Source organism: Balaenoptera acutorostrata, chromosome 8 (assembly GCF_949987535.1).
Source record: "Balaenoptera acutorostrata chromosome 8, mBalAcu1.1, whole genome shotgun sequence".
In the NCBI taxonomy this organism is placed as follows: domain Eukaryota; kingdom Metazoa; phylum Chordata; class Mammalia; order Artiodactyla; family Balaenopteridae; genus Balaenoptera; species Balaenoptera acutorostrata.
Genome location: NC_080071.1, coordinates 21,853,714 through 21,868,251, shown reverse-complemented (window position 1 = coordinate 21,868,251; position 14,538 = coordinate 21,853,714). Strand labels below are relative to the sequence as shown.

Genomic DNA, 14,538 nt, shown 5'->3' with positions numbered 1-14,538 from the left:
CAGTGGGGGAGCCAGCATCCGTGCTCTGAATCTCCACACTGTGCAGCCTACCCAGATACTATATTCTCATACATGTGAAAACATAATCTTTCTTTCAAAACAGTTTTAGAAATTAGTTAACTAAAGCTGATTATCCAGTTTTTAACTCTTCTTTCCTCTACTTTCTCCCCAACCCACAGAGATCTATACTAGAGATGGGAACTCCTATGGGAGACCTTGTGAATTTCCATTCTTAGTTAATGGGACCTGGCATCATGAGTGCATTCATGATGGAGATCGCGGTGGGCCATGGTGTGCAACCACCTTAGATTATGGATATGATCAAAAGTGGGGCATCTGCTTACAACCAGGTATGTATGGGCTGGTAAACTTTATATGTGGAAAGGAAAGGATACCATTCCTATGAGGCAAAAGGGAGAAGCAAGAGTCCATCGTGACTCAAAAATGACGGCAACAAATATCCGAGAGAAGGGATATATATTTGAGGAAAGAGAGAGAAGTCATGTGTAGCTAAGAACTTACTTTCAGAAGTAGGCTAGGAAGAAAACCAAGACAGGGTGTTGTGATGGAAGACAAAGGATGAGGAAGTGTTCTATACCCACAGATACCTTAGGAAGGGGAAATGGACCAGGCAGGAGCAGTCAGGAAATTGCTGTTGGCCTTTAATAGAGCAGTTTCCAAAAAACTAGTGTTCAAAGAAGCTGGGTGATTGTGGACTGAGGAAGCTTCTTTTCAGATGATGGAGACTTAAGTATGTTTATGGCCTGAGTAAAGAGCAGTGAACAAGAGACAGATATCCCTATCCCTCTCAGAATTGGTGACGTTGTTCCCTCTGCTGTACCTGTACGTTGGTCAAAGGATGTTTTTCTAATTGCTTCTTACTTGACGCAAACTCTTCAGGGTGTGCTAAAATATTCATTGTTCTTTAGAAAGAGGGACCAAAGCAGCAGCTGCATCACTATCCGGTATATAACTGAGACATATTTTCTCAATAATCTGGTGAGAATTACAGGGGACCATGGTACCTGACATGTGATAGGTGCCTAAGAAATATTTTTTAATGGGCAATAAGTTAAAAGAATCTACAGTAAATAGAAAGGAAAAAGCTCCAGGCCTAAGTAGTAATAGTTATTACTTATAGTAGTAATAGTTATTACTTGGCCCTGCCAAGTGTCAGGTACTATTCTAAGCATTCAACCTTTCTTAACTCATTTAATCCTCACACAGTTCTATAAAGTAGGTACCATTATTTATCCCCATTTTACAGATGAGCAACTGAGGCACAGGGGAGTTAAATCATTTGCCTAAGGTCACATAGCTAATAAATTTCAGAGCTAGGATTCAAACCCAGGATATCTCCTTAAGGGAAGCTGAGCTTCAAAATGCAGAGTCCTAAGCAACTTGAAGAAATTACATCGAGCCAGTGGTTCTCAAACTTCAGGTTGCAACAGAATCACTTGGAGAGTTTGTTAAAATACAGATTTCTGGGGCCCTCGTCCAGAAATTGTAATTTGGTGGATTTGGGATGGGGCCCAAAAATTTGCAGTTTAGTGAGTTCCCAGATGATGCTGATCTAGGGACCACACTTTGAGAGTTACTTTTCTAGGTAGAGGCACAGGCTCTTCAACACTTAGAACCTACTGAAAGATAAAAAGCCATTATTTACTTCAGCTATAATTGATAACAAGCAGGGTTTGGTCAACCAGACACCAATTTCATTTAAATCTTACTGTAGTCTGGATCAGAAACTTTAGGGATTGTGAAAGGGAGCTTAGAGGTTATCCCGAGCAAACCCTCATTTCTCAGGTGAGGAGCAGCAGACCTTGATTGATGAAATAGCCTGTCTGGGTCAGACCATATTTGTGTGGAGCCGGGTGGAGATCCCAGGATTCCTGACCCTTATTCCCCTGTGTATTTATCCCATTCTACCTTGCTGCCTTGACTGACATGTGTCTTGGTGCCTTTAGCCTGCTTTGGATGGAAGGGGGGATTCTCAGTGCATTCATGTGCCTCCCTTTCTACAGAAGAAGCAAGATAGTGAGTTTCTCAAACCTGAGGACTGCCAAACCATGGAGACTGTATTTTATAGCAAACACACTGCCATCCTGCTGAAAGTTTCCAGATTTACAAGTGTTGGCCTTAGTGGTAATTAAGAACCGTTAGGCAGTGCACTTGCAAATCCACCTATTTTGTTTTTACCAAGTATCACAACAACCTCTGTTGTTATTTAGGACATTCAGAAGTGGCTGAAGAAGCAGTGTATGCCATTCAGAAGATCAACAACACCAGACTTAGACAACAGTACTCTGGTTATAGCTCTGCCACAAACACCCCTATATCTTTGTTCCTATCTGTAAAATGAAGACATTACACAAAATGATCTCTAAGGGGCCTTCCAGCTGGAGAGTCCATAAGTTTGACTGGTTATGGGAGACCCTTTGGAAAAACCCCAAGTCATACCTAGGATACACTTGACATAAGTTATGTTGGTTTTTTCCTCTTGTTGGGAGCACATAGGAGGCTGTGAGTATATTTTTGAACTAGTTGTATCAAGACCTACAAATCTTGTCCCAGAAAGAGCTTGAAGGTTCTTCATCTGAAATTATACATGCTTTTTAGATATTTTTTAAAGAAAATGATGTTCACATGTGTATATGTATGTTTATAAACACATATATGCACACATATATGTACATATAGATATACAATGCATATATAATGTTAGTTATATAATATTTGTCATATATTAAATCATCTATTAAAATATTAAGGAGAAAATGGACTGAGTTTCCCAAATAAGGTATCACTAGGCTTTAAATCTTGGGCACTTAAGCAGCATGTCTAAACACACACACATGCACATCCAGTGGTTTCACTGCAGGCCATGGGCAAACCCCTCTGCAATCTGCCACCGTCTTTAAGTGAGCTCAGGGGTTGAGCATGGTTGAAGACTCCTACTTTTAGGCAGAGTGTAGGCATGGGCTAAAACATGGCATTGTAATTGATGGGGATAAAGGGAGAGTAGAAGATAGGAGAGTGGAAGCTTTAGCCAGCCTAAGTCATTTCCTGTCCTATGACTTCAGTTTTTTTGTGTAACCAAAGAATCAAAATGTTGTCTAGTAGAACAATGACAGCCTCCATTTTAGCATATCCTAAGAGTATGCAAATTGAATGGCAGTATTTGTAGGCATTCTAAGTAATAGACAACATTGTGCCCTTACTTTATGATCACTAACGTATCTTTTTATCAATAGAAAATGGCTGTGAAGATAATTGGGAAAAGAAAGAGGAGATGGGAAGTTGCTACCAGTTTAATACTCAGGCAACTCTTTCTTGGAAAAAAGCTTATGTTTCATGTCAGAATCAAGAAGCTGACTTACTGAGCATCAACAGTGCTGCTGAGTTAACTTATCTTAAAGGTAGGTTTAAGTTGCGTGTGGTAGAGCAAATTGCTGCGATTGTAAAGGTGCTGTCTGCCTTCTGTTTTCATATCTAGGTATGTTGTTTTCTGCATATACTTACCTTTTCTTGGGATTTAAACTTCAACACCAAAGCCCACAAGTAAAAAATACTGAATATAATCCTATTCTGTCCATTGAAAATGCATCTCATGATAGAGACCAAGAGAGGTTAATATTCAGAAAACGAGGTGAGGTAGCAAGATTAAACTGCTACCTGAAGCCTAGGTGAAAGGATTTGAAAAAAGGTAAGCATTACACTCTTTGAACATTGAACGGTAGAGAACTTGAGGAAGGTGGAGAAGATGGCTGAGTCAGAGTAGATCACCTCAGTAAAAAATCTTCACACTTGAATAAATGAGTGTAATTCCACATCCATAGATTCAACCAACCATAGATTGTATAGTTCTGTAGTATGTATTTAGTGAAAAAAATTGGCATATAAGTGGACCTGCATAGTTCAAACCCATATTGTTCAGGGGTCAACTATAATTTAATCATCATTACAACACCATAAGACAAGTATTTTTATACCCACTTACAGCTTAGGAATTGATGTTCAGAAATAATATACCCAACATCCCAGAGCTATGAAGTACCAGAACTGGGATTTGAATATCAACATGTATAACTCCAGAGCCCTTGCTTTTTTACTATAGTACTTACTCCTCTTACATATCTTTCTTTCTTTGTTTTCATCATTAAAAGTCTACTGGACTTTTATATTCCCACCAACAGTGTAAGAGGGTTCCCATTTCTCCACATCCTCTCCAGCATTTTTATTTCTTGCCCTTTTGACAACAGCCATTCTAACAGGCAGGAGGTGAAGTCTCATCGTGGTTTTGATTTGCATTTCCCTAATAACTAGCGATGTCGAACATCTTTTCATATGTCTGTTGGCCATCTGTATGTCGTCTTTGGAAAAATGTCAATTCAGATCGTCCGCCCATTTTTCGATTGGGTTGTTTGTTTTTTGTTGTTGAAATGTATGAGTTCTTTGTATATTTTTAACATTAACCGCTTATAGGATAAATGACATGCAAATATTTTCTCCCATTTGGTAGGTTGTCTTTTTGTTTTGTTGATGGTTTCCTTTGCTGTGCAGAAGCTTTCAGTTTTATATAGGCCAGTTTATTTACTTTTGCTTTTGTTTCTCTTGCCTAAGGAAACATATCCAGAAACATTGCTAACACTGGTGTCAAAGAACATACTGCCTATGTTTTCTTTTAGGAGTTTTATGGTTTTAGGTCTTACATTCAAATCTTCAATCCATTTTGAGTTGATTTTTTTGTATGGTACAAGATAGTGGTCTAGTTTCATTCTTTTGTACATGGCTGTCCAGTTTTCCCAATACCATTTATTGAAGAGACTATCCTTCCTCCATTGTATGTTCTTTGCCCCTTTGTTATAAATCAGTTGTCCATATATTCCTGGCTTTATTTCTGGGCTCTCAATTCTGTTCTTTTGATCTGTATGTCTGTTTTTCTGACCAATACTATACTGTTTTAATTACTATAGCTTTGTGGTAAAATTTGAAATCAGAGAGTGGCTACCTCCAGCTTTGTTCTTCTTTCTCAGGATTGCTTTGGTTATTTGGGGTCTTTTGTGGCTCCAGGTAAATCTTGTTTATATAAAATTTTGTTCTATTCCTGTGAAAAACGTCATGGGGAGAACTTGAGAGTACTGTGTTAAGTGAAATTAGTCAGATGGATAAAGACAAATACCGTACGGTTCCACTCATGTGAAATATTTAAATAAATAAATGAACAACCCAAACCAAACAAAAACAAACCCATAGATACTGAGAACAGAGCAATGGTTATCAGAGGGGAAGCAGGGAGAGAAGTGGGTGGAATGGGTAAAAGGAGTCAACTGTATAGTGATGGATGGAAACTAAAATTTGGTGGTGAGCACGCTGTAGTGTATACAGAAGTTGAAATACAATGTTGCGCACATGAAACTTCTGTAATGTTATAAACCAGTGTAACCTCAAAAAAAAGTCCGCTGGTCTTTTGTCATGCTTTCTGGCTTAAGCTTTATTCAGACCTCTTTCTTATAGTTTTAACCTTTTCCTGTGTTGTTCAGGACTTAAATAATCAGACCTCTTGAATAGAAATCTGTCAAAGAAGCATAATGGGCTAGTGTTTGGCAATGGAATTCTATTCCAGACCCCGCTGAAACCTTACAAAAAATATTGTTGAGAGTAGAAAGGGCCAATAAATTTAAGTCTCCCAAAATACTGACATTTGAAAACTGATAGCTTCAATGAAGGAAAAAGGTGTCAAAGTGTGACTGTCAACACCATACCAAACAATCTAATGATGCATTTGGAGGAATAAATGTTGCAGGGTTCCTTTATGCATCAGTTTTCTTTAATAACGCATAAAAGTGAGATAATGTGTTAAAGGACCCAGTTGTCCCCTATCCCTGGCCAGACACTCCCCTCATTTTTTGCATATCACTAATTTTAGAGGTACAGCCCTTTCTAATGATCCAAGCTTCTCTTTCACTGTGAGTGCTCTTTAGGGATATCAATATGCCTAATTATGATTGCTGGTTTCCTAAGACCTAAGAAAGCTGTACTTTAACATCTGGAACATTTCTTGAAGTCCCTGTTAATGTTGTGTCCCTTCCCTGAAAACTACCATGTTAAATAGTGGGCTAGGAACAGTGAGGCCCACAAAAGTGAATCAGAGATTTTGTGGTCAAAGTGCTTGATCTAGTCAGGGAAATAAGAGTTGTACATACGCAGAGGATAGTGGGGAATGTTATTCCCAAAGGACCTCAGGGTTTCTTAGCTAGTAGTTAGGTGGGACTAGGGAATTTGCTGACAGAAATAAAGCAGAATCAGCTCTCTTGAAGATAAATCCCATGCAGTCTAAAGGAACTTTCTTTCTCCTTTGTGCCTGCCCTGCACCTAATTAGTTGGTTTTGATTTTGTTTCACTAATACAGGGACCTATGGTGGGGGATTTGGTTTCCTCAGCCTCACTGGATTTTGTTTGAGAGTCAAATTTCCTATGGCTCTGGCCTTCCCAGGGACCTGTAACCACAGATTCAACCCCAGAGCTCAAAGGAGGACTGAGAGTCCCCAGAGCAGGAACAACACATTTCAGTTCTTTCTAATTTATCTCTGGCCTGAGGGGCTGCTCACTTTGAACTACCTTGATAGTGACCCAAGGCTAGAACACTCCTAGGTCAGAGCCCCTGCTGGCTGTGGCCTTTCTGATGTTCATCCCAGATACATGACCATTATCAGGCCCTGCAGTTTCTCATTGTGGGAAGAGGAATAGAAATATAGGGTCATGTCTGAATAGGGGTGTTGGGGACAGTCAAGAATATCTAGCTCATTGGACTCGCCCATTTGATTAGATATAGGAACTTATGCTAGCAATCATCTGATTCTTGATGGCAAAAATGGGCATTGATAGAGTCTCAAATTGGTCAACGCCCTGCCAAACAATCTAATGATGCATTTGGAGGAATGCGTCATAGCATTCCTTGCCTGGACTCTATGAAGGAAAAAATCCAGCTCCAAATTGTCCAGGCCATATAAGAAATCCCTGCCGTTTGCATTTGCCCAACCAGGGCCTTTAAAATTTATCACACCCATCTGGCACAAGACACATAAAGAGCATTTGTATTTACCATCACAGTCACAATTTTAAAATCTTATGATTCTAGTGAAGAATAAATCATCATCAATACAGATCACAAATGGAACACTGTGATGAAGTAAACAAGAGCCTGACACCCTCCAAACATCATTTTGTTCCGTTGTAAATGTGTACTTGTCGTGTGCAGGTGAACAATAGGATTATTCATAGGAAGCAGTAGGATTACTCAGACTTCCTGCTGGGGGATATCTGGAAAGTCTTCATGGAAAAGAGGACATTGAACTTGGGATAGATGGGAAGGATTGGTCCTCTATAGTATCCCTGGTTAGAGATGAGTGAATGAAAGGAATTCTGAATGTCAGGGTATGGTTGAGTCTGGAGTACCATAAATATGTCATAGTTCCCAGGACTTCTTTAGGAATGCTGGAAAATCAATCATATTTACTAATGAAGAAAGATTTACATTAGAGTAATTCCTCAAGGTCTTGCTATACCAGTGCTGGCAGCCTTTGCTTATGCTAACAAGGTGAAAGAAAAGGATAAATCCAGAGTTCCCTTCAGCATTCTCCTCAAGCCAGCTACCCGAACATCCACCTTCTCCTTCCTTAGTAGAGAGAGTATCCTTATCATCTATCTCCTTGAGAAAAGTGAGGTGAACCCTTAGTTTGTCACCCTCACACTTACAAATTTATCTCTATCTATACTGTTATTTCTCCAGCTCATTCAAGGTTAACTACTTCCCCCAAGCTCTTTGTATCCACATCAACTGTTTCTTCTATCTCTTATACTTTTATCGACACTCACTCTATTAACTCTTCCCCAGTAGGCAATAAACTTGTTTAAACTTCTACCATTAAAAATTTTTTCCCTAGACCCTGAAGCCCTGTCTCTACCTTTCACAGTGAAGCTCCTGGAAAGCACAGTGTATCCTTACAATTCACTTTTAACCTCACATTTATTCCTCACTGGAGTGATAATTGGGCCTCTGTCCTCCCACCCTCTTCCCAGACTCCTGTGCATCCCTTGGATGTTGGTGTCCGGGTTACTGCTCTTGGCCGCTTTTACCTTTGCTGGTGCTATTTCTGCTTTACCCAGGGATTCTCCTCCACTCCCAGGTGTCAGTGCCAGTGAAGTTACTTGTTTTAGGCATTTGGGTTCTAAAGTGCGAAAGTAAGGCAAAAATTACATATAGTCAAAATACCCTCCAAGAGCCCTTAAAGTATGGATATGGTTTTCTGCATGCAAATCACACACAGATATATCTGATATATATGATGGAACAAAATCCATACTTTAAGAATTATTTATATTTATATAATATAATATATATATAAATTATGTAATATAGAATTGTATTTTATATTTATATAGAGAGATATATGAATTATATATATAATACTATAATACATCATACAGAATTCTCTGGGAGGAATTGAGAAACTGTTATTGTGTGTTTTATTGCTGGGAATATTTCAACAAATTTATAGAGATTCCAACCTGTTAGCTCTTCCTGTTTGTCAACATCATCCTTGTCTTCTGTAGACCATTTCATTAGTTGCTTTATCTCTTCTACCTGGCCCTTAATATCTTCAAATTCTTTGTGATGTCGATAAAGTCTTACCAGATTCTTGAATAATGGTGTCGACTTCCTTGACAGTGGTGTGAAAATCCTTACAATTGTTCGCACATTCTTTTTTTAATACACATGGACCCATACAACAAGCATGATTGCATCCATTGCTTGTGAGCATGTGCACATTGAGTGGCATATCAGCACTCAGCTTCTCTATTTAAATTGTTTCTGCTTCTCTTTTTCTTTTATGCTAATGTCATCTAGTTGTCAAATAATAAATTTGAATGATGCATCTCAACTGTAACACGAGTGTTTGTGTGTGTGTGTGTCCCATTCTGTATCTCCAGCCTTAATGTCTCCTCTGGACTCTAGAGTTGTATATCCCTTGCCTAGCTCGGTACATATTTCTGAAACAGTACTGGTTACACTTCACCATTTGGGGATCCATATCTGTGTTCTACTAGATTGAAATCGTCATGAGGGCAGGACTTTATCGTTTTGGTTTTTATGTCCTTAGTACCTGGCAAATGATATGTGCTTAACGAATTTAAACTGTCAGTCTGGAATATAATCAGACCTTCAAAATTTAGATGTGTAATGGAAACTACTTTTTCTATATCAGTACAAGAGGGTTAAAAATAGTGAAACAGCTACTCTGAGAAAATTCTGTTCTTACTAGAAGAAAGGGAATTGGACAAGCTAATGGGAAAGCAGCATTGAATTAACTTAGCAGCCTTTGGGTTTCTCAATAGACTGAGGTTTTGTTGCCTCTCAGCATCATCTGCCTTTGTTGGATAGACAGCCTCCTACAGGGTTCCTGCCTCATAATCAAGGCCTTCAGATATTTTTGCTATTAGTATAAACTTAAGTCTGACTTAGATAATAACAGGTAATTTTGTCACTTTTTTAAAATGTGTAATTCTTACAGAAAAAGAAGGCATTCCGAGAATTTTCTGGATTGGTTTAAATCAGCTGTACTCTGCTAGAGGCTGGGAATGGTCAGACCACAAGCCATTAAACTTTCTCAACTGGGACCCAGGTAATCGCTCCCTCTTCCACTTACTATGCACAGAGCACAAGCTTCAAAAAAATAAGAGCTTCCCATCCCCTGAGAGCTTGTACAAATTTCAAACTTTGACAACTCTTATTATGGTTACCTCTCAGAAGAATATTTTTTCCTACACCCTTGTGATACCATTATAGGCAAGTTGACCCCCAGCATGGGCAACTGAGCATTTGTCCCTAATCTTTAGAGTGACCCTGCATTTTTAGATAGGAGCAGAATGAGCCCCACTCCGTGGCCCAGGAACCATTCTGTGTCCCTGAGAGGACTTGACGTGTCCATGACTGACCCATGTTGTGTTTCATCTGCAGCTTAACTCTCATGTGGAAATAGTTCCTCATTCTCAAACTCTTGGTGTCTTCCACTGCAGCACCCAAGTACTGACAACATAATGGTTATATTTTAATGCACAAAAAAAGACCTTAAAGAAAATTTTATACTAAATAAAACAAACAAACCCCAACTCACTAACTAGCCAATATACCTTTTTTCCCCCTGGAAAGAAGGTTTAGATACCTTTTTAAAAAATAAAACCATAGGCTTCTGACAAATGTAGAATGACTAACTTCAGTACCAAAGTATTCTGCATACATATAAGAAAAACAAGTTAAGCACAATAAAATACCAATACATGGGGCATTTTAGTTAATGGAATTTTATAAGTAGTAAATAAATTTTCCATTATCTCAGTAAATAAAATCTTTAAAGAGAATTTAATCTTAAAGCCTTAAAGGCATGGCAGAACCATAAATCAGTATTTTTATTGTGTAGGGTAGCAAATTAAGTGCTACTGACCACAAGATAGGACATGCAAGTTGGTTAGGGGCAGAGGTTTGGTTTTTGGTTTTGTTTTTTAAATCAACTACAACAGATCAGAGTATTCCTGCCCCCCCGCCCCCGCCATATCCTGTATTTAAAAAGACATAGGTAAGCACATGATTGTCCATTGCAGCTTATACATTTCAATTTAGTTGAAAGTTTTAACTATTTTATGAGTGCCCATAAAAGCAGAAAGTTAGGAATACAAGTTATTTTTTCTAGCCACCACCCTTGCCCCCAACCTTCTTCTTTTAACTCTTTGAAAATCCTACTGTTTAAGATGTGCCGAGGGCACCTATAATTGACAGATCAAGCTGTGCAAGAATGGATGCCGACTCGGGTCTGTGGCAGAGTTTTTCCTGTGAGGCTCAACTGCCCTACGTCTGCAAGAAACTGTTAAATAACACAGTGGAGTTGACAGGTACCTTTCTCACTTCCTCCCACAAAGAGGTCCCACAATTACAGTTTTGTGAAGTCAAGTAAATCCATTTCAGATGCCTGTTTTCCCCTTTCCTTCACCTGATACTGCCAATGCAGGGGAGTATTTGGTTTTGAACCTGTGGTTAGATATTATCAACTACACATGAGTAAAGCTTTGGTTTGGTATATGCCCATGAGAAGGCAGAGATATTCTAGACAGGAAATATATTTCTGTTCACAGGTGGCTCTTCTTTCTCTAGAGCAGTGGTTCCCCAGGCCAAGAGCATCAGCTTCACCTGTACCTGTAAGAAATGCAAATTTCAGGACCTACCCCAGATTTACTGAATCAGGAACTCTGAGGGTGGGAACCAGCAATCTGTGTTTTAAAAAGCCTTCCAGGTGATTGTGATACACACTCAAGTTTGAGGGCCACTGCTTTAAGGCCAGGTCTTACATATTACCTGCCTCCGTGGGAAGTAAAAAATGATGGACACGGGAATGTTCCCACCCCCTTCCCCGCAATGCCCACCCCTTCTTTGCCCACCTCTCTCTCCTTCTTTGCCAGACTGGTTCTTTGTGTTGATAAATCAGGTGGAAAGGAGGGGTGCAGATGGACAAAATATGTACACAGAAGGGGGTTTTTTCCAGGGAGTTTGGGGGTAAGAGAGACACAGGACAGCTGAAACTTCTGAGGTGCAGAAAAGTTTAAAAGTTTGAAAGAAAAGTCTTTGAAAGAATGGAGAAGAGAAATGCCCTGCTGTCTTTCACAGCGCCCACCGTATACCTGGTATTTGATTAAATCCTCACTGAATGAGAAAAACTGATACTTAAAACTGGGAGGAGAAAGGGAGATTTTAAAATGTCTTGCTTTAAGGAATGTTGGGGGAAGAGAATAAAGCATAAAATTTCTTATCATCCAAATAGGAGCATAAAGCTATTTTTTAAGTTTAAAAAATAATAGGGGAAAATGAACATTTATCTTCCAAGTTGATTCAAACCAAATTTAGTCCATACAATAAAAGGCATAGCAGAAAAGACAGCACAAATGAAAATAAACCAGGATGACTAATGATAGATCAAATAAATACCCTGTAGTAGCAATTATTAAGTAAATCAAGATGCTTCCACATGATTGAACAGTATGCATTTAATAAAATAACGGTGCCAGCAGGAAAATACAAAAAGCAGAACAATCATATGCCTACCTATCATTTTAATCTTGTAAAAATATGTATTCATAGAGACAAAGACTAGAATATGAACATAATTATTTCAAGTTCAATTATGGGTGTTTTTCCCTCTGTTCTTTTATTATAATTATAAAGTATAATCATAATAATAAGTGCTATTTCAGAACCTTAAAGCTAATTGAGTGATTTTACAAGTGTGAGAAGCTGAACCTGAATTTTATCGTTTAGTAAAAATCAAACTGTCCACATTTTTAAGATGCTGTGTTTTCTTATAACAAACTTTCCAAATGGTCCGAATCCATGAAGCCTGAAAAGCGAAACTGTTTTCTAGTTCTGTTAAGAGGGGTAGGTAGAAGTATTTTGTATGGTTTATACCTTGCTCTTTTTCTCTCCAAAACTCACCATCACTTGAGTGAGTTTTATTATAGTCAAAACAAAGAGTCCCTCATTCCATGGACCGTAGGACTAGCAGAGGGGAGGAAAGAAGAGGTCCAGAGATGCCCTTTGCCCTTTCCCTCCAGTGATGCCATTTCTTGGGTGTGAAGTGAATAAATGTCTTATTATGTTCCTTAAATCTCTGCCTGTTCTCTGTTCAACAGTGAGCATTAATGCACATTCCCTTGCTAAGCTGACCGTACATGAAAAGGAGGCTCAACTTCATAATCTCTCAAAGTCAGAGACTGGAGGGGAACCTCACAAATCCCATACCCAGGAAGAGATTTGTCAACACCTGGCTTACCCCACACTTTTCTTCTGTCTGCTAGGACTAAGGGCAATCCCTCTTTAAATAGTCTGTGGCCAGCCATGTAGCACATTTGTATCACTTTCAAGTCACATTATTATCTGAATCCCTGCAGTCACTCTTATGATATTATGTATACATTAGGCACCACAAAAATTCATGTCACTGTACCATCTGACATCACATTCTCCAGTTTTCCAGAAGCCTTATGATTCAAGAAAGAAGAATTTGCAATTCAATATTCAAGAATTTAAATATTGATTCAAAATAGATGTGTCTTTACTGGAATATAAATAGCTTCTTTTCCTCCAGGTGTTTGGACATACTCAGATACCCGCTGTGATTCAGCAGACTGGCTGCCAAATAATGGATTTTGCTATCTGCTGGTAAATGAAAGTGATTCCTGGGATAAGGCACATATGAAATGCAAAACCTTCAGCAGTGACCTCATCAGCATTCATTCTTTAGCAGATGTGGAGCTGGTTGTCACAAAACTCCATAATGGGGGTAAGTTTTTAAGGTATCCTCTTTGAGAGGTTTAAAACATTTTAATGTATCCCTGTTTTCAGATTCTTAGCAAGAATGAAAAGCTTATAGTTTGATCCTATACCTCAGCATTGTCTAATAGAATTTTCTGCAGTGATGGAACCATTCTATAATCTGTGCTGTCCAGTTCAGTAGCCAACAGCCACTTGTGGCTTTTGAGCCCTTGAAATGTAGCTAGGGCGACTGGAGAACTGAATTTTTACTTTCATTTCATTTTAATTGATTTACAGTTTTAAATAGCCGCATGTAGCTAGCAGCTACCGACCTGACAGTACAACCATTGATTGAATAATTTCCTTCTTCTCATAAGCTAAATGCTATTTAAATTACTCCCAACACTTAAGTGATGATTATTTCACTTTTATAATTATTTGAAAGCTGAAAAATGAAGAACAAAACACCAGAGAGCCAGTATTAAGACCTCCTCCTAGGATTCACCCATAGTAATAGCAAGTACTAGATACCTGTTCTGTGCCGGCGTGTTGCCAGTTGTTTTACCTGGGAAGGCAGTATAGTCATTCCATGGCGGTGATGGACAATATCCTTATTCTAACTGGAATATCTATGACTGTATTTGTAGAGTTTCATTATTTCTCATAAAGCAAGGTTTATCTAAACCAGGTATCAGGAACATCCAGCCTACAGGTCATAGTACAGCTGTTCCACCTGTGTACCCTACCTGCATAAGTGACCTGAAAAGCCCTCATCATCGGGCCTGCCTAACTTATCAATACTTTTACAGGTTAATTAAGAATACCATTTTCTGAATTAAAATTTTAAAAGAAAAAAAATACCATCAAGGCTCGTAACACCCCATATCAGAATGTAAAAATCAGTAGCAGTGTACATATTGAAGTATGTAATTGAGTAACCAAACAAATAAAACATTTTTCTTTTAGATGCCAAAGAAGAAATATGGACAGGCCTTAGGAACATAAATACGCCAACTCTATTTCAGTGGTCAGATGGTACTGAAGTTACTCTGACTTATTGGGACGAGAATGAGCCATATGTTCCCTACAATAACACTCCCAACTGTGTTTCCTATTTAGGAAAGGTAGGAAACCTCCTCAAGTTTATTTATATCCTTATCGTTATACCTGAAAATCTA

General features: G+C 38.7%; 1 protein-coding gene across 3 annotated transcripts in view; it reads left to right on the top strand.

The window, feature by feature from the left end:
* LOC103007881 (CD302 antigen) overlaps positions 1–14,538 on the top strand; it is a 134,051-nt gene that overhangs the window by 11,473 nt on the left and 108,040 nt on the right. For all 3 annotated transcript variants that reach the window (XM_007183155.2, XM_007183153.2, XM_007183152.2), the window contains exons 3-8: positions 180–350; positions 3,255–3,419; positions 9,576–9,686; positions 10,810–10,950; positions 13,194–13,388; positions 14,327–14,484. In XM_007183155.2, coding sequence (XP_007183217.2) covers positions 180–350; positions 3,255–3,419; positions 9,576–9,686; positions 10,810–10,950; positions 13,194–13,388; positions 14,327–14,484 — 941 coding nt within the window. The remainder of the gene's footprint in view (positions 1–179; positions 351–3,254; positions 3,420–9,575; positions 9,687–10,809; positions 10,951–13,193; positions 13,389–14,326; positions 14,485–14,538) is intronic.